Source organism: Mustela erminea, chromosome 13 (genome assembly GCF_009829155.1).
Source record: "Mustela erminea isolate mMusErm1 chromosome 13, mMusErm1.Pri, whole genome shotgun sequence".
Taxonomy (NCBI): Eukaryota; Metazoa; Chordata; class Mammalia; order Carnivora; family Mustelidae; genus Mustela; species Mustela erminea.
Genome location: NC_045626.1, coordinates 49,071,277 through 49,098,629, shown reverse-complemented (window position 1 = coordinate 49,098,629; position 27,353 = coordinate 49,071,277). Strand labels below are relative to the sequence as shown.

The 27,353-nt window shown below is 38.2% G+C and overlaps 1 protein-coding gene across 10 annotated transcripts in view; it reads left to right on the top strand.

Annotated features, from left to right (window-relative positions):
• GREB1L (GREB1 like retinoic acid receptor coactivator) overlaps positions 1 to 27,353 on the top strand; it is a 268,506-nt gene that overhangs the window by 127,458 nt on the left and 113,695 nt on the right. For 8 of the 10 annotated variants that reach the window (XM_032311193.1, XM_032311192.1, XM_032311189.1 and 5 more), the window contains 4 exons: positions 10,193 to 10,352; positions 10,562 to 10,759; positions 20,417 to 20,593; positions 26,045 to 26,221. In XM_032311193.1, the coding sequence (XP_032167084.1) occupies positions 10,196 to 10,352; positions 10,562 to 10,759; positions 20,417 to 20,593; positions 26,045 to 26,221 (709 nt within the window). In that variant the 5' untranslated portion in view covers positions 10,193 to 10,195. Of the gene's footprint in view, positions 1 to 7,734; positions 8,077 to 10,192; positions 10,353 to 10,561; positions 10,760 to 20,416; positions 20,594 to 26,044; positions 26,222 to 27,353 lie in introns of those variants that run through there. The other 2 variants (XM_032311191.1, XM_032311195.1) reach the window with 2 other exon arrangements.

The following is a 27,353-nucleotide window of genomic DNA, read 5'->3' as shown; positions in this document are numbered from 1 at the left end:
ACACAGACAATAAATTGGGCCTTAGCAACAAAACCCTCAAACCAAAACCAACTATATACACACACCACAAACAGAATGTATCATCTTCATGCTCACCGTTTCTATGTCAAATAGGATGTCTTAGTGGGGGAAAAAACAAGGACTTTTTCGTCTAAACTTAAATCCTAGTTCCAAATTTATTTTTTTAAGGATTTTATTTATTTACTTGAGAGAGAGAGAGAGAGAGCACAAGCAGAGGGAGTAGTGGGCAGAGAGAGAGAGGGAGAAGCAGGCTGTCCACATCAGGCAGGGAGCCTGATGCAGGACTCGATTCCAAGAAGCTGGGATCATGACCTGAGCTGAAGGCAGACGTTTAATCCATTGAGTCACTTAGGTGTCCCCTTAGTTCCAAATTTACAAACCAGATAGCCCTGGCTTGTTGCAGAAACTAGATCAATTGCTCTCTCTACCTGTCCCTATTCTGAGCTTGCTTGTTTCTTTACTTGTTTCTCCATCTTATAAATGGAAGTTAGCTGTGGGGATGTGGCTCTATTCAAATCAGCAGAAATACTTCCTACACGGTGTGTGTGCTTCCTATTGTCTCTAATGGGGAGGCTCATTGGTGTCTCATTGCTTTACTATTATTGATGCTAAATTGTAGCTGGGGATTCAGGAGGTGTCAGCCTGATCCCTGTATTATAAAGCTCCCCCACCTATTATCCTTACCTAAATGAATTTTGTATTAAGCATTGCAAACTGGTAATTTTCTAATTCTGTCATTCTTTTCCCATTTATTAGCTGAAAATCTTTATTAAAAGTATTAAAACTCTAAATAACCAGGACTGTTTGGTTCCTCTGAAGTACAGGAAGAGCAAAATAAGTATTTCCCTCTTCCCTTTCCTTTTAGCAGCATTCAAGTAGATGCTTTGGGGATTTTTGGTTTTTGTTTTGTTTTCCAAGTTCTCTCTTTTTTCCTTGAGTAGCAAAATTAATTTGTGAGTTTTCGTAATTTAGATATGCCTCACTGCATTGCATTTTTTCTTTTATTTCGTCTTTGGCCTATGGGAACATTTCATATTGACTCATGTCTTTTGACATGATCCATTACCCACTGATAGCTTCTTTGCTCTCTGTTCAAGTGTATTTCCTGCCCCAGACCTGGAATTGGCTGTAATTTCAAGGAGCTTTGATTCTTTTTAGTGGGGAATGGCAGTAGAAAACCACAATCAGGGTACTAGGAAGTGCTTATTGTTATTGAATTGCCATTGCCTCTCAGACTTTTCAGTAGACAGTGCTTGGAAATACAAATCTGAAATATTTTTAAAATGAATTATTACTTTAAAAATATATATCTCTGTGTATCTTCTCCATAGCCAATCTTGCTTTTAAAACTAGACTAACCCTGAAGTAGTACCTGAGATTTTATTTTAGCATGTACACGATTTTTTTTCATCGGTATTTTCCTTATTCTTTCTTGTCAGTAACTGATCCTTTTTTCCCTATATATTTTAAAGTTAATGTTTATCTTCTCCAGATGGTTGGTATTAAAAGTCAACTTTTAGGGGTGCCTGTGTGGCTCAGGAGGCTGGGCGTCTGACTCTTAATTTTGACTCAGGCCATAATGTCAGGGTTGTGAGAGCAAGCCCTGTGTCGGGCTCTGCACTGGGCATGTAGCCTGCTTGGGATTTTCTCTCTCCCTCTCCCTCTGCTCTTCCTTACTCCCTCTTCCTCTCTAAATAGATAAATAAGTAAAAGTCAACTTTTTTTTTAAGATTTTATTTATTTATTTGACAGAGATCACAAGTAGTCAGAGAGGCAGGCAGAGAGAGAGAGATAGAGGGAAGCAGGCTCCCCGCTGAGCAGAGAGTCCAATGTGGGGCTCGATCCCAGGACCCTGGGATCATGACCTGAGCCGAAGGCAGAGGCTTTAACCCACTGAGCCACCCAGACACCCCAACTTTTTTTTTTTTTTTTAAGATTCCACTTATTTATTTGACACAGAGAGAGAGACAGTGAGAGAGGGAATACAAGCAAGGGGAGTGAGAGAGGGAGAATCAGGCTTCCCAGTGAGCAGAGAGCCCGATGCAGGGCTCGATCCCAGGATCCTGGGATCATGACCTGAGCTGAAGACAGATGAGGCACCCAGGTGCCCAGAAAGTCAATGTTTACAAATAGCCCAAGTGTAACACCTTGAAAATATTTATTCTTGGTCAAAAGAGGAACTTGTTGAAGGAGATGGTTGGGCCAATACACATATATCATAACTTGGGGAAAATAGTTTAGAGTAATTATGGTAGAAAATAGTAGTAGAAACTCCAAATCTTGATGAGAGGTTCTCAGTCTAAGCACTGGAATGAATTGTGTTCTCCCTGGAATCTGGAAGCACCAGGAAAGGGTGGAGGGATGTTCATCTGGCAAATCTAGTTGTTAAGTAATAAGCCCATGTTTCACACTGCTTGTTCAAGGATAGTCAGGTTGGGATTAGCTCACTCATTATATGATATTTTCCTTTGCTGTAATACTGTTCACTACCTTAAAAATTGGAAAATAGAAAAAAAAGAAAAGATAGTTTATTTATTTATTTATTTATTAAAGAAGGCTCTGTGGAATGAGGAACATAAGTTCAGGTCCCTGAGATCAAGAGTCATGTTCTACCAACTGAGCCAGCCAGGTGCACTGAAAAAAGGATAGTTTAAAAACAATACAACATTAATAGGTAAACATTATTAACACATTATTATGTATACTTCCCAGTATTTTTTCTGCTTGTAACAACATTATCTTTACAAGAAAAATTGTGTTTTGAAATTTCCAGTAAATTTATATAATATTATTGTCAGAAATTTCTTTTTTTTTACTTCTACCTACTTAGATTAAGTGGTCTGCCAAAGATGAAAGACGGAAACAGAAATGGAATTGTGTTACTTTCTCAAAAGTAATAGATTGGGCCATATCTCGAATCTACTACTTTAACTGGTATAAGAAAAAAAATCAAGGAAGATACACTCAAGTTCATCCTTTCTTTTTATCATTTGGAGTTTTAGGAAACTTTCTCTTGTCCTTAACAGAAAATAAAAACCTTTTCAGACAGAGGGAAAATATTGGAGGAAACTAAGTTATATAAACATTCCTAACATTTTAGGGAGTTGATAAGACTATTTTTGATTTCTCGACTTGCCACATAATGGATTAATGAAACATGACTGAGTCTTCCAATGTTGGAAGCAATGGGTAGAAAAGGGTATGAAGAAGAGAGTTCTCAAAATCAGGGGACATGCAGTCCATCTATCAGGTGCTTTGGAGTTCAAGGGCGTCCCAGGCTTTCTCCCATATATGTGGGTATTTAGTTATTATTTGTTAAATAAGTTACCCTTTGTTTATCTCTCCCTTTCATCTAATACACTGAGATTTATTGAGGGGAGGGGTAATTTTATTTTATTTTGACTTTTTAAAATTGTTGCTTGGCTTTGTGCCTATTAGCCACATGTCTTAAGCTAAAACTCCTTTTAAGTCTTGTCTTGCAGCCATGACATATAGAGACAAGGACAGATCAGCAAACATAGAAATCTATGGGTTGTTTTGGTTTAGTTTGGTGTGATTTGGTTTGGCTTGGCAATTTAGTAATAGTATTTTACAGAGTATCCATTTACCCAATTAGGTTGCTATTGTAGGGGTTTAAACAGCTGGATGGTCTCGGTGATTAAGATAGCCTAAGAGAGCTGTTGCTATAGCCAAACTGGTTAGATTCTACTCCTGTCTTTGCCATCTCCTTTTTTTTTCCCGTTGGGCAAGTTCCTTAAATTCTCTAGGCCTCAGCTCTCTTAAAAATGAGGACAATAGAGTACTTACCTGACAGTTAGCAAGCTCTCCATGTTACTAGTACTCTAATTGTCCAAAGAAGAATGTCTCCTCTCCCGTTTCTTTTTTTTTCCCTTCCTTTCCCATTTCTTGACAATGACAAGACCACCACCACCACCAGTAATAATATTAATGATAGCAGCAACTGAGTAGCGTATCACCTGCCTATTAGGTGCCTACTATTGTGACACATTCTTCACACATAACATAAAGTTAATATTTGAAAAATAAGAATATGTATTCTGAAATCTTATCTAATGCTTCATTTTTTAAAAGATTTTATTTATTTATTTGACAGAGAGAGAGATCACAAGTAAGCAGAGAGGCAGGCAGGGGGGTGGGGAACAGGCTCCCCACTGAGCAGAGAGCTGGATGCGGGGCTCGATCCCAGGACCCTGGGATCAGGACCTGAGCTGAAGGCAGAGGCTTTAACCCCCTGAGCCACCCAAGCACCTCTAATGCTTCATTTTTTAAAAAAAGATTCTATTTATTTATTTGAGAAAGAGAGGATGAGAAAGAGCATGAACAGTGAGGAGGGGCAGAGGGAGAGGGAGAAGGTGTCTCCCTGCTGAGCAGGGAGCCTGACATTGGGCTTGATGCTGGGACCCTGAGATCATGACCTGAGCTGAAGGCAGATGCTTAACCAACTGAGCCAACCAGGTGCCCCTTATCTAATGCTTTAATTGTAAAAGTCTTTAGGGAGCAAGTTAAAGGAAAATTTTCTTCCTCTGTCCTGTGTACTTTGTAACTACTAAAAGAGTAAATTACTGTATTAATGATACAGTAACTATTAGCCATGAAACATTTGACAAAAGGAAATAAAAACGTTACAGATCAAGTAGTTTCCCCCAAATTGTATTGCTTGTCCTTTCCTCTTTCAACAGAAAAAGGAGTATTTAGAAGGGGCCATGGAGCCATTAGCAGGTGCTTATTTCCCAAGCTACCCTTTTCCTTACTTCTTCAGTCTTTGTTCCCAAAGCCACCAGTGATGGAAGCTGACTGTTCTACTCCATCCCTTTTATTTTTCTGTAGAAAAGGAGAAGGCTAGAGCATAAAGATCCCAGACCACAATGGTGTGGTGGTTTGTATGTGTATTGCATTTTGAGCAATTAATTAGTGGTGCATGGGGCAGTTAAGAGTCCGACTCTTGATTTCAGCTCAGTTCATGATGTCAGGGTGGTGAGGTCATGCCCCGCACCAGGCTCCATGCTGCTGAATGTGGATCCTGCTTAAGATTCTCTCTCTCCCTCTGCCACTCCCACCCCTTTCTCTCAAAAAGAATTATGGGGTGGGGGGGGGAGACACTGGGGTGGCCCAGTTAGGCATCTGCCCTCAGCTTGGGTCATGATCTCCAGGTCCTGGAATGGAGCCTCACATCGGGCTCCCTACTCAGCAGGGACCCTGATTCTCCCTTTCTCTCTGTGTGCTCTCTCGCTCTCTCTCAAATAAATAAATAAAATCTTTAAGAAGGAAAAAAAAGAAAAAAAAGGTGCCTGGGTGGCTCAGTCAGTTAAGTGGCTGCCTTTGGCTCAGGTCATGATCGCAGGTCCTAGGATCCAGCTCTCCACCGAGCTCCTTTCTCATGGGGAAACTGTTTTTCTCCTGCCTGTCCTTCCCTCTGCCTTTGCTCTCTCTCGCTCTATGTCAAATAAATAAATAAAAATCGTAAAAAAAAAAAAATTAGTGGGGCAAAAGGAGCCCATATTGTATACCATGTCTTTCTTAGAGATTTCTTTAATGTCACAAGAGTGTCTATTAGCATCTCAGAGGTCTGTAGTCCTTAATGTAAGCCAGATACATAAGTTATGAATATATATATAGAAATTGCAACTTTGCTTTCTTATTGTGTTTGATTCAACAACTGATTCTGAAAATTCTGAAAAGTAGTTCTCTGTTTTCTGACCTGAAGTTGAATTTATTCACAGTGATTTTCAGTGGCATAACATTTTCAGATGACATAACAATGTCATCTTAGGCACTGGGAGATCTTTGAGATTCACAGGAAAGGAAGGCTGGTGGTCTAGGTGGATAATGCCAACAGTTTCAGTGACCCTAGGGGTGACCGGGTGGCTCATTCATTAAGTGTCTGCCTTTGGCTCAGGTCATGATCTCAGGGTCCTGGGATTGAGCCCCACATGGCGCTCCCTGCTCAGCGGGAAGCCTGCTTCTCTCTCTTCCACTCCTCTAGTTTGTGCTCCCTCTCTCGCTATGTTTCTATCAAATAAATAAATAAAATCTTAAATAAGTAAAATATTATAGCATATGATATTAAGAATACACTAAAAAGGCATCTTCCTTGAACTTCACCTTTCTTTTGGTAGCATTGAACTGGAAATTGGGTAGCATTGAACTTGAACTAGTAAAGGGAGGAACTCCATACTCAGCACTAAAGAAGTCCAGGGTCAGTTTTGGGGCACCTGGGTGGCTCAGTGGGTTAAAGATTCTGCCTTCGGCTCAGGCCATAGAATTGACCCATCTCAGGGTCCTGGAATTGAACCCCATGCCCGGCTTTCTGCTCTGCAGGGAGGCTGCTTCCCCTTCTCTCTCTGTGCCTGCCTCTCTGCCTACTTGTGATCTCTGTCAAATAAATAAATAGAATCTTCTTTTAAAAAAAAGAAGAAGTCTAGGGTCAGTTTTATAATTCTTCATATTATCATTATCATTTAAAAAAATACCGTTATGTTTTCATTTAGAATGATTAGTCACTTTCTTTTATTCTTCAAATTGTTTCATGGGTACTTCCCTTTGTCTCCCTCTGAATATTGCTAATGCTCTTGTCCGATTATGAATATCTTCTATATGGTGAAACTTGATCACCCATTTTTATGTTGATTTAGTATTTTTATTCAGCACAATATTTATTTGCCCTGCACATACGTATTTGTTATATTGCTCCTTAAGCTAGAAATCTAAAAGATGAGATTACGTAGTTCTCCATGTACAACTGGGCACTTCTTTATTAAACTAAAAAGATCTCTTAGAGAATATAGTTCTCAGGGTTTTCAATGACGAAAGGAAGATAACTTGTTAAGCAGGTAATAGTTAAGAAGAGGCAAGATTTCCAGGCATTTGGTGCTCTGGAGAAAGACTAAAGGTCCATCTTTGAAGTTATTCCATTGTTTCCACTGTTAAGAAATCCCATGGTTGACTGTGCTGGTAGGGTTCTCCCTTCTGCAAAGAAGAAAGGTGAAATAGGTCTGGAAATTATGACTTACACATATAAAGTGGTGACACAGACTATTTCTCCTGCAACCCCACCCTGTTTTGGTCCCGTGTGGCTCTACTGAAAAATTTATTGTTTTTGAGCTTTAGAAAATTTAAATTGTTTATGTTTGTACTAATGGGGAGTCTTAGAAGCTTGGACAAGAACTTAGTATTTTAGGAGAACTTTATTTGACAGACCTTGTTGATTCTTCTTCCACTTATAATTTTAAGTATCATACATGTACTTTCAGGTATGTACTTTTTATAAGAAAGAAAACTTGTAATTGAAAGAAACCTAGTAATTTATTTCTTTTAGTTTAATAGAGATACAATGGACATATAACATTTTATAAGTCTTAGATGTACCATATAATGATTCAATAGGGGTATATGCTACAAAATGGTTACTACAATAAGTTTAGTTAAGCATCGCCTCATATAATTACAAAATTTCTTTTCCTTATAAAAAGGAACATACTAATTTAAATACATGGCATTTAGTTTATTATTACCTATTTTGAGAAAGGTTTGCCAAAATACAATTCCAGGGGCTCCTGGGTGGCTCAGTGGGTTGAAGCCTCTGCCTTTGGCTCAGATCATGATCCCAGGGTCCTGGGGGATTGAGTCCCGCATTGGGCTCTCTGCTCAGCGGGGAACCTGCTTCCCCCTCTCTCTGCCTGCCTCCCTGCCTACCTGTGATCTCTCTCTCTCTGTCAAATAAATAAATAAAATCTTTTTTAAAAAATTACTTACAAAATACATTTCCAGCTTTTCTTCTAAATCCTAAGTATCTCTAACAAAGCTTTGATAAACTCAGCTACTCTGATGGAAATGTCTGAATACTACTCACTGCTACAAGGAGTCATGTAAATGGCCTTCTTTGCTATGCAGAGGCAGATCAGAGCCCCCAAAATCTCCTATGGAGCTCATGCATATATGTGTGAGAAACCTGACTCTAAGTTTGTGCTGTGCATCACCCATTCTCTGCTGAGTCATCACTACTAGATCTTGGCTTCCTTTTCCTGCTGAGCCCAGGTACATGTTCAAAGTCCTTCTTAAAAAAAAATTATATATATATATATATATATATATATATATTTGACAGAGAGAGAGAGAGACAGTGAGAGAGGGAGCACAAGCAGGGGGAATGGGAGAGGAAGAAGGAGGTGTCCTGCTGAACAGGGAGCCTGAAGTAGGCTCCATCCCAGGACCCTAGGATTATGATCTGAGCTGAAGGCTAAGCCACCCAGATGCCCTCAAGGTCCTTCTTAATCAGTCCTGTAGGGACTAGCTCCAGAGACTCAAAGTTGGACTTCCAGATGAAATTTAATACCTGTCCCTCTCCTTGATGGGAGAAGTGGGACTAAGATATTCTCATATTGCCTCTCTCTTTGTTTTTAAAAATTTTTAAAGTTTCATTTATGTAAGTAATCTCTATACTCAACGTGGGACTTAAACTCACAGCCCTGAGATCAAGAGTTACACACTCTTCCAACTGAGCCAGCCAGGTGCCCCTCAAATTGCCTTTCTTGAAATGAGATTCATTCAAGTTGAGCTTGTACTCAAAAAGTGCAGGATTTATCATCACACAACTAGATATTGAGTTCTGGTTCTGACCTTTATCAGCTGGGTGATAGCAGACAAATTACTTGGCATCTCTAAGTCTTAGTTTTTCATCTATGAAATGAGAAGAGGCCCTACCTACTTCAGAATACTAAAGATTAAATAAAATAACTTTTATGAACTGTTCAGAGTACTGTCCATCTCAATGTCCCTCAAACTGTTAATCTTAAAATCCCCTTATACTCTTAAAAATTGAATTTTGCTTATGTGGATTATATTTATTAGAAATGAAGACAAAAATGTTTTTAAAGATTTTATTTATTTATCTGAGAGAGAAGGAGAGAGAGAACAAGTGGTGGAGAGGGGCAGAGGGAAAGAGAAAGAGTGAGAGGCAGACTCCCTGCTGAGGAGGGAGCCAGATACAGGGCTCAATCCCAGGACCTGGAGACCTAGAGATCATGACCTGATGGCAGACACTTAACTAGCTGAGCCACCCAGGAGCCCCAAGACTAAGAAATATTTAAAACATATATTAACTTCAAAAATTAAAATAATAAACCCATTACATGACAACATAAAAAACACATTTTTTTGTGAAAAAGAACTGTATTTTCCAAAAAACTTAGCAAGAAGCTTGTTCTGTCTGCTTCCACATCAACCTCTTGGGTATCACATATCATGCAGCCTCTGGAAGATTCTGCTGTCTACGTATGAGAGGCTGAGAGTAAAAAAGGCAAATACTATCTCAGTAAAAAACTTGAAAAGAGTTTTGACTTCATGGACCCCAGAAAGGGTCTTGGTGACCTCAGACCGCTACTTTGAGAATTGCTGGTGTAGCCAATAGTTAGCACTTCATGAATTGTAGTTATTATTGATATACATGGAGATTTTTGTAACTAGCAAGAACGGTATAAATATTCCTTATGAGAAGTAAAGGCCATGACTTTAAAACTTCCTATATTATACTTTCCTAAAGGGTCCCAAATGAAATAACACTTTTAAAAAATAAACACTAATATATATGAATGAGTTCTCTGGGTTTAAAATGTTTAAATCTTTTTTCAGGAATTTGTCAATTAAGTATATTATCATAAAGCTTTAATTTTTTTTCCCCCAGAGAAGTGTCTCCCCCTACTGTAGGTACCAGGATAAGAAGATTTTAGTAGAGAGAGAAGTAATTAGAGATTTACTCTAAAAGCACTGATAGTTGGTATAGGGTAATGGAAGTCCACTAGTTTTAAGGAGGAAGTGTGAGCCCCATTGTCATCATGTATGGCTTCACAATTGACAGGTCAATCTTGATTTACTGGTTGGAGAAACTTAAAGCATTTATTATTGTTTGATTCTCAAACACAGTTCCTCCAAAGGCTCTTTTTGAAATGGGTTTGGATTATAAAGACCAAAAGCAAAAGTGGTGTAATCGATCCCCGATACAAATTTTCTTAAGAAGTATAAAGTTTATGTTTGAATCTTAACAAGATACATAGTTTAGTTTATGTCAGCCTTTCGTGTACTTTGCAGATATAGTGTCCTCTAATTATATCAATTTTTTCCTTTCTTCCTCTTTCTCTTTGTGGGGGTGGTGTAGACCATGGGGAATTCATATGCTGGGCAACTGAAATCTGCTCAATTTGAGGAAGCTCTCCACAACTCCATAGAAGCGTCTCTCAGATGTAGTAGTGTGGTACCACGGCCAATTTTTTCCCAGCTGTACTTGGACCCTGACCAGCATCCTTTCTCATCTGCAGGTACGTTTCTCAATTCTGCACATTTCTAGACTCCTTTTAAAAGAAATGGAAATTCCAAATCTGGGGACCCCTGAACAACATTGATTAAATATTAGAAATTGCTTGTCTTCTTGTCCTCTGATACCTTTCAGAACTATGAATTTTTCTTTTGGTAATTTTTCCATAAGCATCTTTTTATTAACTTAGCTGTGATTTATTTGCTTACCTAGATGTGAAACCCAAAGTGGAGGATCTGGATAAAGATTTGGTACACCGCTACACTCAAAATGGAAGCCTGGATTTTTCTAACAATCTAACAGTTAATGAAATGGAAGATGATGAAGATGATGAAGAAATGTCTGATTCAAATAGCCCACCAATTCCCTATTCACAAAAACCTGCCCCGGAAGGGTCTTGCACTACAGATGGTGGGTTTAATTTTTGTTTTTTTTTTTCTAATCCCTCTTTATTATCTGGCTAGTTTCCAATCATTGCATGTGGTGCTCAAGACTGGAAACCAGTAATTACAGAAAGGAATGAGGAATGATTATGCTCTCGCTGACATTATCTCCTGTGTTTCACAGCAGGTGTCTATAAGAAAGACAGGTATTATCATTCTATCTTCTAGATGAATAAAGTGAGATTCACAGCAGTTGAATGACTTCTCTGAGATGATATGTGGCAAAACAGGCCTAGGACCAGATCAGGGTTTTTCCTGCAAGAATACTACTATCTTAGGAACTTTTAAAGTGTCTGTCTTCCTACTTTTTTATCTTCCACCCTCAAAAACAATAATGGATTTATTAGATGTTTTATATTTACGTTTTCCTCTTATTTTGAACAGTCATACAGTATAGTGTTATTTGTAGAAGATAAAAATGTACATATTTTAATAACTCCATTTTATTTGTTTTGTTAACTTCCTCTTCCACTAAGGCTTCAACCACACTTTAAAAAGGAAATCCAAATATAAAATATTCTCGGTAATTCATTGTTTTGATGATGTCACAACTTAAAATGTACTCTCTTCCCTTTGTTCAGTGTATGCTGTTTCTGGCTATCCCAGCCTAATTAGTATGTGGATTCTACTCTCTCTTTATTAGCCAGGGTTCTGGTTTTATAGCCAGACGGGCTTGCATATAAAATCACCTGGGGTGATTACAATGCATGCAAATCTTAGGAGTGAGGAGGTGGGAAAAGAGGGGTAAGATTCTGAGACATTCTCTCTACAAAGACTGATTGCAAATAAACTGGGATAAACTATAAACTCAAATGTGCAAATCCAGATAAACGAGTGTACACTGAAAGTTTATCTCTTTTTTTCTTTCCTCTCTCTCCCTCCCTTCTCCTTTCTTCTCCTTTCTTTCATTTCCTTCTCAAAAGAATCTGATAAACTGTAAAAAGTTCAAAACCCTTAGTTTTAGTAGCCTATCTACACCTGATTCACTACAAGTATGCTGGGCCTCCCTCTAGCACATCATTTTTTATAAATTTTGTTCCACATGTGTTTGGTTTCTTTGGCCCAGACTTAATGTAATATATATCAATTTACTTATTATTGGTAATAGAGGCCTTTTCACCTATATTTGTGTAGAAGTTGACCAGATTGGGTTTCCACTTAGTTGTTTTATATCCATTTTTGTGACTTTTATTTAATCAGTCACGTCATACTTTACAGTTAACAACAAGACATTGAAATTGTGCTTAAAGGGTGCCTGGGTGGCTCAGTGGATTAAACCACTGCCTTCGGCTCAGGTCATGATCTCAGGGTGCTGGGATCGAGTCCCGCATCGGGCTCTCTGCTCAGCAGGGAGCCTGCTTCCCTTCCTCTCTCTCTGCCTGCTTCTCTGCCTGCTTGTGATCTCTCTCTGTCAAGTAAATAAATAAAATCTTTAAAAAAAAAAAAAAGAAATTGTGCTTAAAAATATTGTTGGATTGTCACTGAGAATCTTGTTAAGTGGAAGAATTAAATAGAATCAGAGTAAAAAGCTGTAGGTGAGAGTTTTGAAATATCAACTTTTATACCAGAAATGGGGGAGGGACTCTCTTGTTTTCCGTGTGCTCTGAATATGTTTTTATTTTTATTTTTTAAAGATTTTATTTATTTATTTATTTGACACACATACAGAGAGAGAGAGAGAGAGAGAAATGGCAAGTAGGCAGAGAGGCAGGCAGAGAAAGAGGGGGAAGCAGGCTCCCCACTGAGCAGATAGTCCGATGCGGGGCTTGAGCCCAGAACCTTGAGATCATGGCCTGAGCCACCCAGATGCCCCTCTGAATGTGTTTTTAGTTTGCCTTTTGGAGTGGTGACATTGGGTATTACTAACAATCAGGTGTGGAAAGCTGTTTAGTGCACACCTGGATATAAACACCACCTAACAGATAGCAACAATTTCTTGAACTTTGAAATGTGAGAACACTGTTCTTACCGTGTAGTGATTGTGTAAAGTGTAAGGGAAGGGTGGTAGTTAATTTTAGAGATGAACGATAAGACCTGGAGGTGCAATTTTCCTGGGGGGTGGGGGATCTCCCCAAGCATAAATTCACATTCCAAGACAACCCGAAAACACTAGTCCTACACATAGATTCCTATACATCAGCTGCTTTGGTTTCTTATAATTAATTACATGTCCGTATTTTCCCCCTTTCAATTCACTGGAAGGTGGCCATTAAAAACAAAAGGCGTGGTTTATAATTTGATAGTTTAAAGTTTGTCTATAGCTCTTTTAATTTGGCTCAGTCTAGGGTAGTTCCAAGAGCCCTCTCCCTCTAAGACAGAAGAGTCCTGATTTTTTTCTTATAGAAATGACAGTGAATTAACACAATATAATGCCTGGACTTGTCTTAGCGTACCACCTTCCCTTCCTGGGAAATCCTCTATTTACCTAAGACTTAAAGGAAGGGAAAGCTATTTTTAGAGGCAATTTAGATAAGCAGATACTTAATACCTGATGGGCTTCTAGGGGTTACCATTCTGATGTAAATTTCGGTTGCTAATTTCTTATGTAAATTATTGGAATAGTGTAGGTTCCCACCCTGCTGGGAGGCAGTTGATTGTCTAAAGAGGTGAAGGGCAACCAAATTTGAAGCCTCCAAATTCGGCTTCGATTACTTTAGTTTGTGTTGACAGCTGTTTCAGTAAACGTTCCCCTCCCCCCTGCTTAGATTACTCTGTAACCTTCAAGTTGGAGATAATTGGAGAATGCAAATCTGGTTCTGTGAAGTGAAAACCTTGGCTATTTTCTTAAGAAAATGCAGATGAAGTTTACAAAGAAGGACCCTCTACCATTATTCCTATTCTTAATTAAAATAATTTGCTGCAAAGGCCTTGGGGTTAAGGCAGCATTTCAGTATTGCTTTTAAAAAATGAAGCTACTTAAGAGCAAGTTTGTCAAATGTTATTGGTGTGCACAACATCGGTAACTTATCTCTCTTTCCCTGCATATAGTAAACAGGCTTAGATCCTTCCTTAGGGCACTCTTCCCCGGGTCTTCCAGAAGCCTCTAAAAGAAAGATTCTGGCTTTTCTTTCAGGATTAGTCCAGGTGTGATTCAAAATTACCCTACAAGGGAGTAATAAGGTGCCTTTTCATTTTGTTTGCAGCTTTACTTGAGATTGAATAATTGATCCTTATTACATTAGTATTCTGACATATTTCTAGAGACTGGAACTACCTACTACACAAAATATTTGGAACCTACAGACCTTAAAATATAATCACATTTCCTAGATTCTTAAGCTACCTGCTCTTCTTTACAGACACACACAGCTTATTTTCAATCTTAAAAAGAAACAAAACAAAACAAAAACTGCTTATTGCTCTTTGCATAATGCTTTTTCTTAATTGGGGATCCAGTTAATATATTTTGTATATGATTAGTTGATTTGAATCCCAAGAATGAGGGTTAGAAGAAACAGTTAAAAAACATCACAGAAAAGCTCAGACCCTTGCCGGGTGAGGGTATTCTCAGAATAATTACAAACTAGACTTAGAAACTTTTTCTTGATTTTGCAACTGTTTCTGGCCTTGGATTGATTTCTTGCTGACCTGTTACTGGATTCAGCCTTGCCTTCTCTTTCTCTCCTATTCTCTTTCCTCTTAAATTGGCCAAGTGGCTTGTGTTGGTGAGTAACATGAAGGCAAAAAGATAAAAATGGGACGTTGTAAAAATAGACTTCATTTTTAAAGAACAGTTTTAGATTTAAAGAAAAGTTGAGAAAATAGGATAGGGTATATCCCTGCAGTTTCTCCTATTGTTGACATCTTTCATTATTACTAATTTTTAAAAAAGATTATATTTATTTAGTTGAGTGAGAGAGAAAACTCCAGTAGGGGTGGGGTGGGGTGGCATGGAGAGGCAGAGGATGAGGAATAAGCAGACTCCCCACGGAGCAAGGGAGCCTGAGGCGGGATTCAAACCCAGGACCCTGAGGTCATGACCTGAGCTCAAGGCAGATGCCTAAAGGACTGAGCCACCCAGGTGCCCCTATTATTAATTTTAATAATAACTAAAGTTCATAGTTTATTTGGGTTCTTTAGTTTTTACCAATATCTTTCTGTTCCAGAATCTCACAAGGATACTAAATTAGTTAGTCAACATGTCTCCTTAGGCTCCTCTGGGCTGTGACAGTTTCTCAGGCTTTCCTTGTTTCTGATGACCCTGACAGTTTTAGGAATTATTGGTAAGGTATATTGTAGGTGACCCTCTCCTAGAGTTTGTCTGAGGTTTTTTTCCTGATTAGGCTGGGGTTATGGGTTTGGGGAAAGAAGATTGCAAAGGTAAAGTGCCATTTTCATCACATTATGTCAAGGGTACATTTTGTCAACATGATTTATGGCTATTGATGTTGGCCTAGATCACCTGGTGGGGGTAGTATTATCTCCATTGTTTCCCCCACTTTCCATACTGTGGGAGAAAGTCACGATGCTCAGCTTACAGTTAAGGAATGGGGAATTTGCTCCACCTTCTTGAGGATAGAGTATCAGCATAAGTTATTCAAAATTCTGCATGGGAATTAGTCTCTTTCTCCCAGCCCACTTATCAGTTTATTCAGTCATTTATATCATTATGCACTCATGGATATTTATTTTATGTTGAGTTATAATCCAATACTACTTTACTTTGTTTCTCAAATTGTTCCAGTTTTGGACCTTGGAAGCACCTTCAGTTGCTTCTTGTGCCCCTTTTACATACTCTTATCATTGTGCCTTTTTTTAAAAGCATAAAATAGTGTATTTTCTCTTTCCATTGTCATAAGCACGACTTAAATTTTTTTTAAGGAAGAAATTAGTAGAAAAGACTCTTCTAGAATCCAGTCATTGTTTAATCATTTTTACTTTCAACCTCTAGATGTCCTCATGTCATTAAGTGGGAAAACCCTGAAAGGCTGTATCACTGAACACTATTTGTACTTCGTAATTTGAGCTGACTGTGTGTTTCTCTTTTTGCCACAGAAATCACTCTGAAGTCATCTTTCTTCTGTAGAAAATCCTGCTTTCTTCAGGTGTTCTCCACACTCTGTCCTCTTGACTCTGTATCTGTTAAGCCCAGAACCAAAATTGTATTTTCCCCCTTGATCTCCCTTTGCTGCAATGTATTGCTTTTAGAAATCTCATCAGAAAAACTGTGAGTTTTAAGGATTCATCAGCAAGTATGAGGTAGGTGGGTGCCAATAGATCATGGCTCTCAGGCAGGGGCTGGTGTGGAAAGTGCCGCTTGGATTCAACCTGCAAAACTGGGTAGTAGGACTCGGGGAGGGCTGTGGGGGGGAGGAAAAAGGCAGTGAAGAAACAATAGGAAGGTCCTACTTCAGACCAAGGGAAGGTGAAACATTCGGAGTCAGAGAGATGTTAATGTCAATGATGAAGGGGCATCGATTTCGAGTCAGGATGGGTTTTAGTTCCATCTTTTCCAGTTGCGGAATATTTGAACGTGGACCATCTTCTTAACCTTTATGGGCCCTCATGTCCTTATTTACATACTAAATAGATTAGTGTTACCCAGTCTTGACTCACAAATTTCTTTTTATGGTAATATGCAGTTTTTTGAACTCCTTAGGAATTTAAAGCCCAATTCTGTCACTACATGGGACATGATAAAGAACTGATTTTAAGTATAAAGTATTTATTTTAGACCAATATGTTAATATACTCTATGATCTTATTCATGCATATGAGAAAAAATTGTCTACATTTAATTATTCAGTAATTGTTTCTTAATTTATTCAAAATTGGTTTTGTAGGAAAAAATATATTTCATTGACAAATTCAAAAATGAAATATAAGTTTTTGGGGGGGCTAAGTGTATTTAAGTGTTTTCCAGCATCAAAAAAGAAAAAAAAGTCAAAAATCTACTTTTAACACCCATATTTTAGAATTTTTATATTTTAGAATTAAAAGGGTATATTAGTATATTTTTATAATTTTTACTCTATATGATGAAAAGGTTTCTGGCTGCTGCTTGCAGAATTTCTGCTACTGAAAAGGCTGCAGAATGAGCTTGGCTTTTCCCTCTTACATGAAGAGCCAAATTGGATATGATCACTAAATTTTACCTTGACATTATTTTTTTTGGTGTCCTAGAAACATATTGGTGCATTTCATATAATTTTATAATTTAATGAGTGGCGTTGGGATTGAATCTAATTTTCATTTCTAGCAAGAGCATCTTTAGACACATTTGTAAAATGACTGTTCTCATTTACACAATCAGTGCTCCCTGAGTTTCCCATCATTAACCAACAGTGTATTATGAGTATAAATTAAGCACCATATTAATACATATGACTGGTGATAAAAACAATTGTATGAAAATCAAAGTCACACACCGATAGGGGGTTCAAACAAGTGAGTCCTGAGTTAATTTGGCCGGTGTCCGCTATCCCTACATGTTTATCAGGGAAGGCCCTCAGAACATTGTTTTAAGAGTAGGATATTAGAATGATTATTTATTAGCTTTTAGAAATTGATAATGGTATCTATTGAGTTTGACTTATAATTCCAAGTATTGTGGATTACCTTTATAAATTCCTGGGAGTTTGATAACTACCTGTTGGGAGATGCTGGTCTTGAGATTCTCTATAGCTCTGATGTTCTAAAAAGTTCATAATTTAATTTGCAAATTTATATAATTTGGTACAGATTCATTGTTTCATCTAGTCCATTCTTTCTAATGTGGTGTGAGTCAAAGTTGTAGAAAGGTCGTATTGTTACTGCTTAGTGACAAAGACAGTTCCCCAAGCACCCTGTTTTCCATCCTTTGGGTGATCATGAACCTCTCATCGCTGAGTTTATCTATACATTTTGGGAAGATACATGATCTGCCTTTTGGAGCAAGTCATGATGAAGGCACCATTTCTTTTTCTTTCTTTCTTTCTTTTTTTTTTAAATAAAGATTTATTTATTTATTTATTTATTTATTTATTTATTTATTTATTTGATAGGCAGAGGTCACAGTAGGCAGAGGCAGGCAGAGAGAGGGAGGGGGAAGCAGCTCCCCTCTGAGCAGACAGCCTGATGTGGGGCCTGATCCCAGGATTCTGGGATCATGACCTGAGCCAAAGGCAGAGGCTTTAACCCACTGAGCCACCCAGGCGCCCCGAAGGCGCTATTTCTTATGGGAAATGTGTTTCTAGGTTTACTGTCCACACAAATTAATAATTCCTTTGGTTAAAGAAATTAGTGCTTCTTTTAGGGCTTTAAAATGCCTCCTAGATGGACGCCTGGGTGGCTTAGTCAGGCATCTGCCTTCAGCTCAGGTCATGATTCCACAGTGCTGGGATTGAATTCTGTGTTGGGCTCCTTGCTCATTGGAGAGCCTGCTTCTCCCTCTGCCCATCTCTCTCTCTCTCTCTTTGTCTATCTCTCCCTGACAAACAAATAAATAAAATCTTTGAGAGAAAAATAAAATGCCTCCTAGATTTAAGATTTTAGAATTTGGTTATATGTCTATGTTCACCTTGCATGGTTTTAGATCTGGATTATAATTGTTCTTAGCTTTTCTTTTGCCAAGTTGAGTAGTATAATTTTGGTCTGTTTTTATATAGTAAACTTCCACGTCTGACATTCCTGACATTACCAAACCCATTATGTAACCTAAGACAAGTTCCCTAATCTTTCTGAGCCTCAATTTCTCCATCTTGGAAAGGAGTTAGTAGTTGTTGAGAGAATTAAATGAGATAATCTATGCAGTGGTTAGCACTATACCTGACTTATGTTAAATGCTCCATATATTTTTCTGCCATCAATATCATCATCATCATCATTTCCCCACTTTTAAACCTGTGAGTCCTGTCCCTGCAATGGGTGAGGGCAGCAGAATTTTTTAGGGGTTTTATATATCCATAGTTTCCAAAAAAATGTTTGTAAACTAAATAAGTAATATGACTTACATGTACAAATGAATATTTTGCAAATACATAGATGATATTGTGAATAATAAAATATAGATTCATTCAGAATTGTTAAAGAATTCACAGTAACATTCTGCTATTGTTTTTCCTCAATTCACAAACACTAAAGTTAAATATGAAAGTTTTTAGTGTTAAAAAGTAAGATTGAAATGGTTGAACCTCATTGTTTTATCATTTTAGCCCTTCTTGTGTTGACTTCTTCCGATTCCATTATGTCTGCTTTTGAGACTTGATGAGCCAAACCATATGTCTGAATGTTGTTTTCTTACTATTTCTCGTATACTAACTGATGACATCCAATTGTTTGTTGGTGTTGGGTTTACATCATAATATGAATTGATACTGGAAGAATTTAGCATGGTTTATTCCCTACTTTGTTTTGGGCAATGATGATGATCTCCTCAGGTTTGCGTGTGGAGAGTTAGATGTCCATCCTTTATCTTCCACAACTCTCTGAAATAGTATTTATCATACTTTTGTTCACCCTCTTTGGTTGCAAGTGAAACCCAGCCCAACTGAGATTAGCCTTAGGTTGAATGAAGAAGATACTCAATGAATTCTTAAGCAAAATGTTTCACAGTCAAACCACAGGAAAGGCACATACACTGGGCTTCAGGGGCCCACATACTGCCAGAACATTCCGCCTCAACCTACTGTCTGCTGACCATGCTGACAGACTTCTCTCACAAGGCAAGGAACTGAGCCACAGACCATACTAAGCCACACTCAGGCTCCATGTTCAGAATTCCTAGAGAAAAGGCTTTGAATGGCCTAGTTTATGTCAGGTGCCCCTGACTAATCAACTATGGCCAGAAAGGGGGGATATTATAGTGACTAGCTTGGATCAGGTGCCAGCTCCAGTCAATCTAGAATATCACAATTCTCTAAGAGAAATCATATAGTTAGAGTTCATGGAGGTCTGATTATCTCCCAGAAGATATGAAATGGGTGCTTTGCAGCAGAAAATAGCTGCCCTCTGTAATATTGTTTTGTGTCTATTGGTTCCTTATATACTCCTTCAACTAACTGTAATGCAAACTCTTAGAGGAAGGTATGTTTGTTCAACTCTATCCCCCGGCCTAGGGCAGCATCTGTTGCAAATGATTTTTAAGAAATGATGAGCTAATGAATTAGTGTGATACATTATGGTACACACAGTGTTAGGTAAAGTTTTGTCATGTGTTGTCATGTTGTATCTCATGAAGATTGTCCTCACAGTTCTGGGTTCTAGTTCTGGCCATTCATTTATGGGCCACCAAACTCAGAGGTACAGTCTCTTCCTGGGTGAAATGGAAAGCCTCCCTTTTCTATGACAGAAGTCACCATTTACAGAAGTGAACTTGCACTGAAAGTATAAAAATACTGTATTATGTGTGCACATAAAAATTACATACATTTTTCCAAGTTTCCTCTGTATATTTTTCATTTGCTTACTTGTGGATCAGAAAATACAAAGTCATCAATGTTGGCCAACCCTGTCAGAAATACAACCTTTTGGGTCTTTTCAGCTCCACTCAGAGGGGCACATATGATTTGGCTTCTGGTTGGAGAATATGGACTTTACATTTAGTCCTTAATAGCGATTCCTATGGGTAAATTCACTCTCCAAATGGGTGATAAGAAGATAGAAACTTTCCAAACATTTCATTGTGTCCTCTTTTACTGGGTTTTAGGTTTTTGTCAAGCGGGAAAGGATTTGCGTTTGGTATCTCTGTGTATGGAACAAATCGACATCCCAGCAGGATTCCTCCTGGTGGGGGCCAAGTCTCCCAATCTTCCTGAGCACATCCTAGTGTGTGCTGTAGACAAGCGATTTCTACCAGATGATCATGGGAAAAATGCACTTTTAGGTGAGTATTCCACACTTACCAAATTCTTCTAAGGTGAAGGAGTCCAACTACAAATTTATTTTTAAATTATCACAGAATTTTCTCTTTAAAAAGTCACAGAATTAGTTGGGAATTCTATAGTTTAACTCAGGTATGAAACATCTTTTTCTTTTAGTAACTTCTCAAAAATTACCTTTTATTTTTTATTCATTCTCAAAACACCCACCTTAAAGAGACTTTTCTAAACCAGGTTTAAAGGATGGCATTAGAGTTATCAAAAATTAATACTTTGGGGACATCTGGGTGATTCAGTCTGTTAAGTGTCTGCCTTGGGTTCAGGTCATGATCCTAAGGTCCTGGGATGGAGTCCCATGTCGGGCTCCCTGCTCAGCGGTGAGTCTCTTTCTCCCTTTGCCTCTGCCCCTCCCCCTGTTTGTGCTGTCTCTCTTTCATGCTCTCTCTCAAATAAATAAATATAAATATTTTTAAAAAGTTAGTACTTTGTTAAGCAAAGTAGGATTAATTCTTTATAGAGTCATTGATTTGGACCTGATGTCAAATCAACTCTCAGTTATTCAGCTGCGGATTATCCACTTTGTATCTTATTGCTAGTTTCTCCACACCACCCATTATTCCTAACTACACTTGATTGATGTGATTCTCATTTTACATTTAGCATGAGTTCAACCAAAGTATAGGTGATATAAAATGTGTAACTCTATCTCAGAATTGTTTTATTCTCTGGTATTACTTTGAGTCTGTGCTTTTTGCATAATCTAGCTTCATGGGAAATGAACAGTGGATTTATTTTTAAATTAATATTAATGATTAAGAAGATAAGATGTCACATGAGGTTTGTTGTTTTCTTTGCTGCTGTGTTTCTCTGGAGTTTGTTTTGTTTCTCAGAATTTCTCTAAGTATAGATGCAATCATATGCTTTTGGTGCAAATAACAATAAAAATGAAAAAGCGAAAAGGGCAAAGAATTCAAGAATTGTGTCAGTTCTTTTTTTTTTTTTTTTAAGATTTTTATTTACTTAATTCACTGACAGTTCACAAGAAGGCAGAGAGGCAGGCAGAAAGAGAGAGAGAGGAGAGAGCAGAGAGCCCGACATGGGGCTCGATCCCAGGACCCTGAGATCACGACCTGAGCCGAAGGCAGAGGCTTTAACCCACTGAGCCACCCAGGTGCCCCAAGAATTGTGTCAGTTCTAAGCTGTGCTTGTTTAGTTTGATGCATTTTTCCTAGTTATACAGTGTTATCGGACTTTTAGAAATACGTACATTAGTATCTTGAGTCAGAAAGTAACCTTGCCCATGCTTTATAAAGGTTCCTTACATTATAATTTAAAGACTTCTCTTGGTGCATAGGAAAAGAAGTGATGCTTTCCATAAGGCTTTCATAAAAACATGTTAATTTTCTTTTCTTTTAGTGGTTTTGATCAGATGATTTAACATGGAAGTCTAATGGTTGTTTATACATTAGCAAGGAAGTTCCCAAGTCTTCAGTTGTTCACACATTTATCCAACACTATGTGTTCCAAATGTACTGTGTGACAAAATCATGCTAAGCTGTGATGTGGGGACACAAAAATGATAAGACACAGAACTAGTAACCCAGTTGGGTTGTGGTATAACAATTTTGGGAAACTTCCTTTTACCATTTTAAAAGCATCATAGCGTCAGGGAGCCTTGCTGGCTCATTTAGAAGAGCATGCAACTCTTGATCTCAGGCTTGTGTGTTTGAGCCCCATGTTGGGTGTCGATATTACTAAAAATAAATAAACTTAAAAAATATACAAGCATCACAGTGTCATCAAATAGAATATTTAACATGTGGGTCTGACCACAAATAGAAAAATCACTCATGATGCCTTCTTGCTTAGTGATTCTTCATGACCAGAGGAATCCTCCTAGAATGTGCCATAGAAAGGATACAACAAACATTATCAGAATAATAGGTTTCATAATTATAGATAATCAGGTGTATGAGATCAAAGACCATGAGTATTGGGAGTTGGAACCAGGGATAAAATGCCGGGTTTACCACTTAGTACTTTCAGAACTGGGGCAGGCTTGTTATCCTCTTGAGGTCTCAGACTCTTCATCTGTAGAACGAGGCCAATGATGCCTACCTTGCAGGGTTAAATAGTGATGTTTATAAGGCACACATCCAGCATAGTGCTGAGAACAGAACACTTGTTCTTTATTTGGTAGTTATTCTGCAACTCTGTCATATTTACTCATAACCCTTATAGAAATGGAACTTTGTTTACTTTCTCTAGCCTTGTGAATGGGCATAATTTTTTACTAACTACTTTCCAAATTGAAAGTATAGTGCAACACAAGGGTTGAAGTTTTCTCTTAGATGAGTACATTGTTGAGATTTTTATATATTCAGTCTCTGTTGTCTAAAAGTTAATATCCATCCAACATTCCTACTGATGATAAATTATTTCAGTATGCATTAAGATATAGTGGGAAAAATGTTAAGCTTCAAATATACTTGCATCCTGGTGGATTCCAATATCAATTTGTCTGACTTTTTATATAAATTATACAGATTCAAAAGACTGTGGGGGAATCGATTAAATATATATTGATCCAGGGGCACCTGGGTGGCTCACTCAGTTAAGCATCTGCCTTTGGCTCAGGTCATGATCTCACGGTTTGGGGATCAAGTTCTGCATCAGGCTCTCTGCTCAGCGAGGAGTCTACTTCGCCCTCTTACTCTCCCTCTCTCTCTCAAATAAAAGAAATAAAATCTTCAAAATATAGTGGCAGGTCATTCATGTGTCCCAAATCTACCATGCAATCGGAAGACTAAAAATGTAATTTGGCTGTAAGAAGCACAATTTTTTCTGACAATGACAACAAGAAATTTGAGCAGATACAATCTCTCTTGAACCAAGGTTAATACTGAAACCATAGAGAGTTTTAAAAATGAGCTGTAGCATTCTATCTCTTTAGTATTATTAATTCTCATCATTAATGTGCCACTTTGGTAACTGAAGATTGTCCAGTTGCTTTGCTTTTCTTCCTCTCACGCTCTCTTGCTTTTCACCTCAGAGAACAGGCAAAAGAAAAGAGAAAAGAGAAAACCTCACCTTGGTAATTTGTTAATTCTAATTCTCACACTACATCATTTATGAACTATTTTGATCTATCCAATAGATCTGCTTGGATCTTTCAGGGGGCACTGTCTTTACGTATTTTTGCTAAATTGTTCTTAGATCATTTTACTGTGTTTGGGTGCTATATGTGCCTTGCAAACCAGGCAATTTTCCATCAAGGCCTGATAATCATATGACAATGTAAATTATATGGAGGCACTGATTTTATCTGCTTTGTTCCATGCTGAAAACCTGGTACCTGAGACAGTGCCTAGCACATGGTAGATAGAGTACAAGTATTTGTTGGATAGATACATGCATACCTGAAGAGATGGATAGTTCGATGGTTTGGGGACTTGGTGAACCAGGCAGCCATTGATAATTTTTTTTTTAATCTCCAGCTCTAAAATATTAGATAGCCAAATGCTCTCAAATGCAAACCATCTCTGAATATATTTTAAATAATTTATGAAGCTACATTAATGTTTATAACTCTATAAAGTCACCATAATAAACTAATTACATAGAGTTACTAATTTTATGTAACTGATCAGAAAGTAGAACAATCTCTGTCTAGTTTCGCACAAGACGCTCAATAAATATTGCTGAATAAGTAATAATAAATTGGACTGCTGTTTCTAAATGTTCAGACTTGATTGTCAGCATTCTGAGATTAGTACATTGTGAAATATTCTGTCTTTAATCCTGGTGGCCTTTCCCTTCTCTCCTTCTATATCTTTGTTAATTATGTGACCAGTTGTTTTGGGATTTAAAAAGAATGTATCACTTCACCTAAATTTATTTTATTTTATTTTATTTTATTTTTTAAATATTATTTATTTATCTGAGAGAGAGAGAGCACGAGCAGGGGGAGGAACAGACAGAGAGCTGCTGAGTGGGGAGCCTGATGTGGGATTCGATCCCAGGATGCTGGGTTTATAACTGGAGCTGAAGGCAGATGCTTAACCAACTGAGCCACCAGGCACTCCAGTAAATAAATCTATTTATTTATTTATTTATTTATTTATTTATTTATTAAAGATCTCATTTATTTATTTGACAGACAGAGATCACAAGTAGGCAGAGAGGCAGGCAGAGAGAGAGGAAGGGAAGCAGGCTCCCCGCTGAGCAGAGAGCCCAATGTGGGGCTCGATCCCAGGACCCTGGGATCATGACCTGAGCCGAAGGCAGTCGCTTTAACCCACTGAGCCACCCAGGCGCCCCTCCAGTAAATTTATTTTACGTTAGTTATGTATATAGAAAGATACTGTATGTTTGGAGTTCAGAATGCCCTTTCCCATTTACACCTTTCTTGTCCTTGTTCACTGCATGGCAGTAGATATATTGTGTCCTCATCAGTCAGAACCAGAGGAACTCGCACTCTTTCTATGCAACTTTCCTCTGCATGTTAGGGGGTTGATTTCCAATTTAGCGAAGGATGGCCTCTCATCCTCTTAGCCTTCTCCATTTCTTCGTTCTGTGCCCCCTGCTCTAAGCAGGTCATTGAATGTTTTATTTTGTTTGAGTAATCTGAGTGAGAATTGTTTGGATAGTAGACCTAAAGTAATAATAAGCTGATTTGAGTACAGGGAAGTGAAGAAAGAGAAACTGGGACTCAGGGCATTCATATGAGAAAGTACAGCTCATCTCATAGAAACTGGAAAGTTGACAGTGCCTTGGTTCGCCCGTCACTGTCCACACTTGCCTGTCTGCAGACCAGCTTCCTCTTCATGGTTCTCAGTTTGTGTTCTCCCATCCCTTAGCTGACACACTGCTGGACATACCCCTAAGCTGGGTTCTAATTTTATAAGACCTTATAAATCAGGGCATAGTACCATCTCACTGATTCTTTCTGTATTTATTTTAAAATTCCAGGAGAGTCTGTCCCAGACTTGGTCAGATATTAGCACAGTCTAATCAGCTGTGGCATTGAAGGCAAGTCCACATGGTACACAGGGTAGAGAACCAGGGCCAGCAGATTCTCTAAGAGGGATGGAAAAGGACATCTTTAGGACCAAACTTTTTTGGTCCTATGGAAAAGGAATAATGGACATCTCTAGGAAAAGGAATAAGGGACATCTCTAGGACCAAACTTTTTCATATTTTTATGTCAACCATACAAATTCTATCTCTTGATACTATCCATTCTGTTTCCTTAATCATTATCCTTTTAGGGCAGAAATTAAATTACTGTCAGTCTTTATAAATAACTTTGCTTAAAAAAAAAACTTGGATTTTTTTTCCGCTTGAAATTAAGAAGTGATTGGGTCAAAAAGACTGAATATTTCTATACTTTTTGTATGTAAAAATACTGTATCAACTTACAAATCCAGCAGTAACTTTGATTTTCCTTCTTTCAGGGTTTTCTGGAAACTGTATCGGCTGTGGAGAAAGAGGATTTCGGTATTTCACGGAATTTTCCAACCATATTAACTTGAAGCTCACCACCCAGCCAAAGAAGCAGAAGCACTTAAAGTACTACCTAGTGAGAAGCTCCCAGGGTGTACTGTCAAAGGGACCTCTTATCTGCTGGAAAGGTAGCACCAACCTCTGGGAGAAGAAGGGAAGGGAAGGGAAGGGAATGAGATGTTACGGTAATAACAAGTGGCTAGTACACAGTTCAGGTAGATAGAGAGATAGATAAATATCCCAAGTTCAGAAGGCTATCCAAAGATGTAAATCTTTCTGACAGGTTATTTGACTAGCCTCTTCCTATCTTTTAAAAAGATTTTATTTATTTATTTGACAGATCACAAGTAGGCAGAGAGGTAGTCGGGGCCGGGGGTGGGGGGAGGCGCAGGCGGTGGAGGGGGTGGGGAAGCAGGCTCCCTGCTGAGCAGAGAGCCTGGTATGGGGCTTGATCCCAGGACCCTGGGATCATGACCTGAGCCAAAGGCAGAGGATTTAACCCACTGAGCCATCCAGAAGCCTCTCCTATTTTTAATAGAGACTATCTGGGTTTTAAAAAGTGCACGTCTCTTGGTCTCTTGGGAGGGTAGAGGGTTCACAAATTCTTTCCAGCTCTTCTGGCATTTAGAGAAGATCTCAAATTGTCATTTTCCTGGTTAGATGCTCTTTCTACTTTAAGTTCTTTGGTAATTCTCGTGAGTTATATAGTTTTCTATTTTCATTAGAACTACGTATACTTTAGGGGCACCTGGGTGGCTCAGTGGGTTAAAGCCTCTGCCTTTGGATAAGGTCATGATCCCAGGGTCTTGGGATCGAGCCCCACATCAGGCTCTCTGCTCAGCAGGGAGCCTGCTTCCCCCTCTCTCTCTGCCTGCCTCTCTGCCTACTTGTGATCTCTGTCTGTGGAAAAAAAAAAAAGAACTATGTATACTTTAGAACAAATAATGCTTTCTTCACAATACCTGGGGAAATGCACTATTAAGTGGGTGGAGTTTTATTTTTTTTAAGTTAAGAAGAACTTAACTTATTTATAGAACTGAATCCAGTTGAAGTCTCACATCTTCATGCGATTGATAGGATTTGCCACAAATTTTATTATTCTAATGCAATGGAATATCTGATCTTTGTTTTTGAACAGTTACTTAGGTATTGAGATTTTTAATTATTACTATTACTAAAGGTGATATAATAATTGTCTTTAATGTTTCCATTTGTTGTCTGTGTAAAATTTTGACCTGACCATGAGAAATACCATAATGA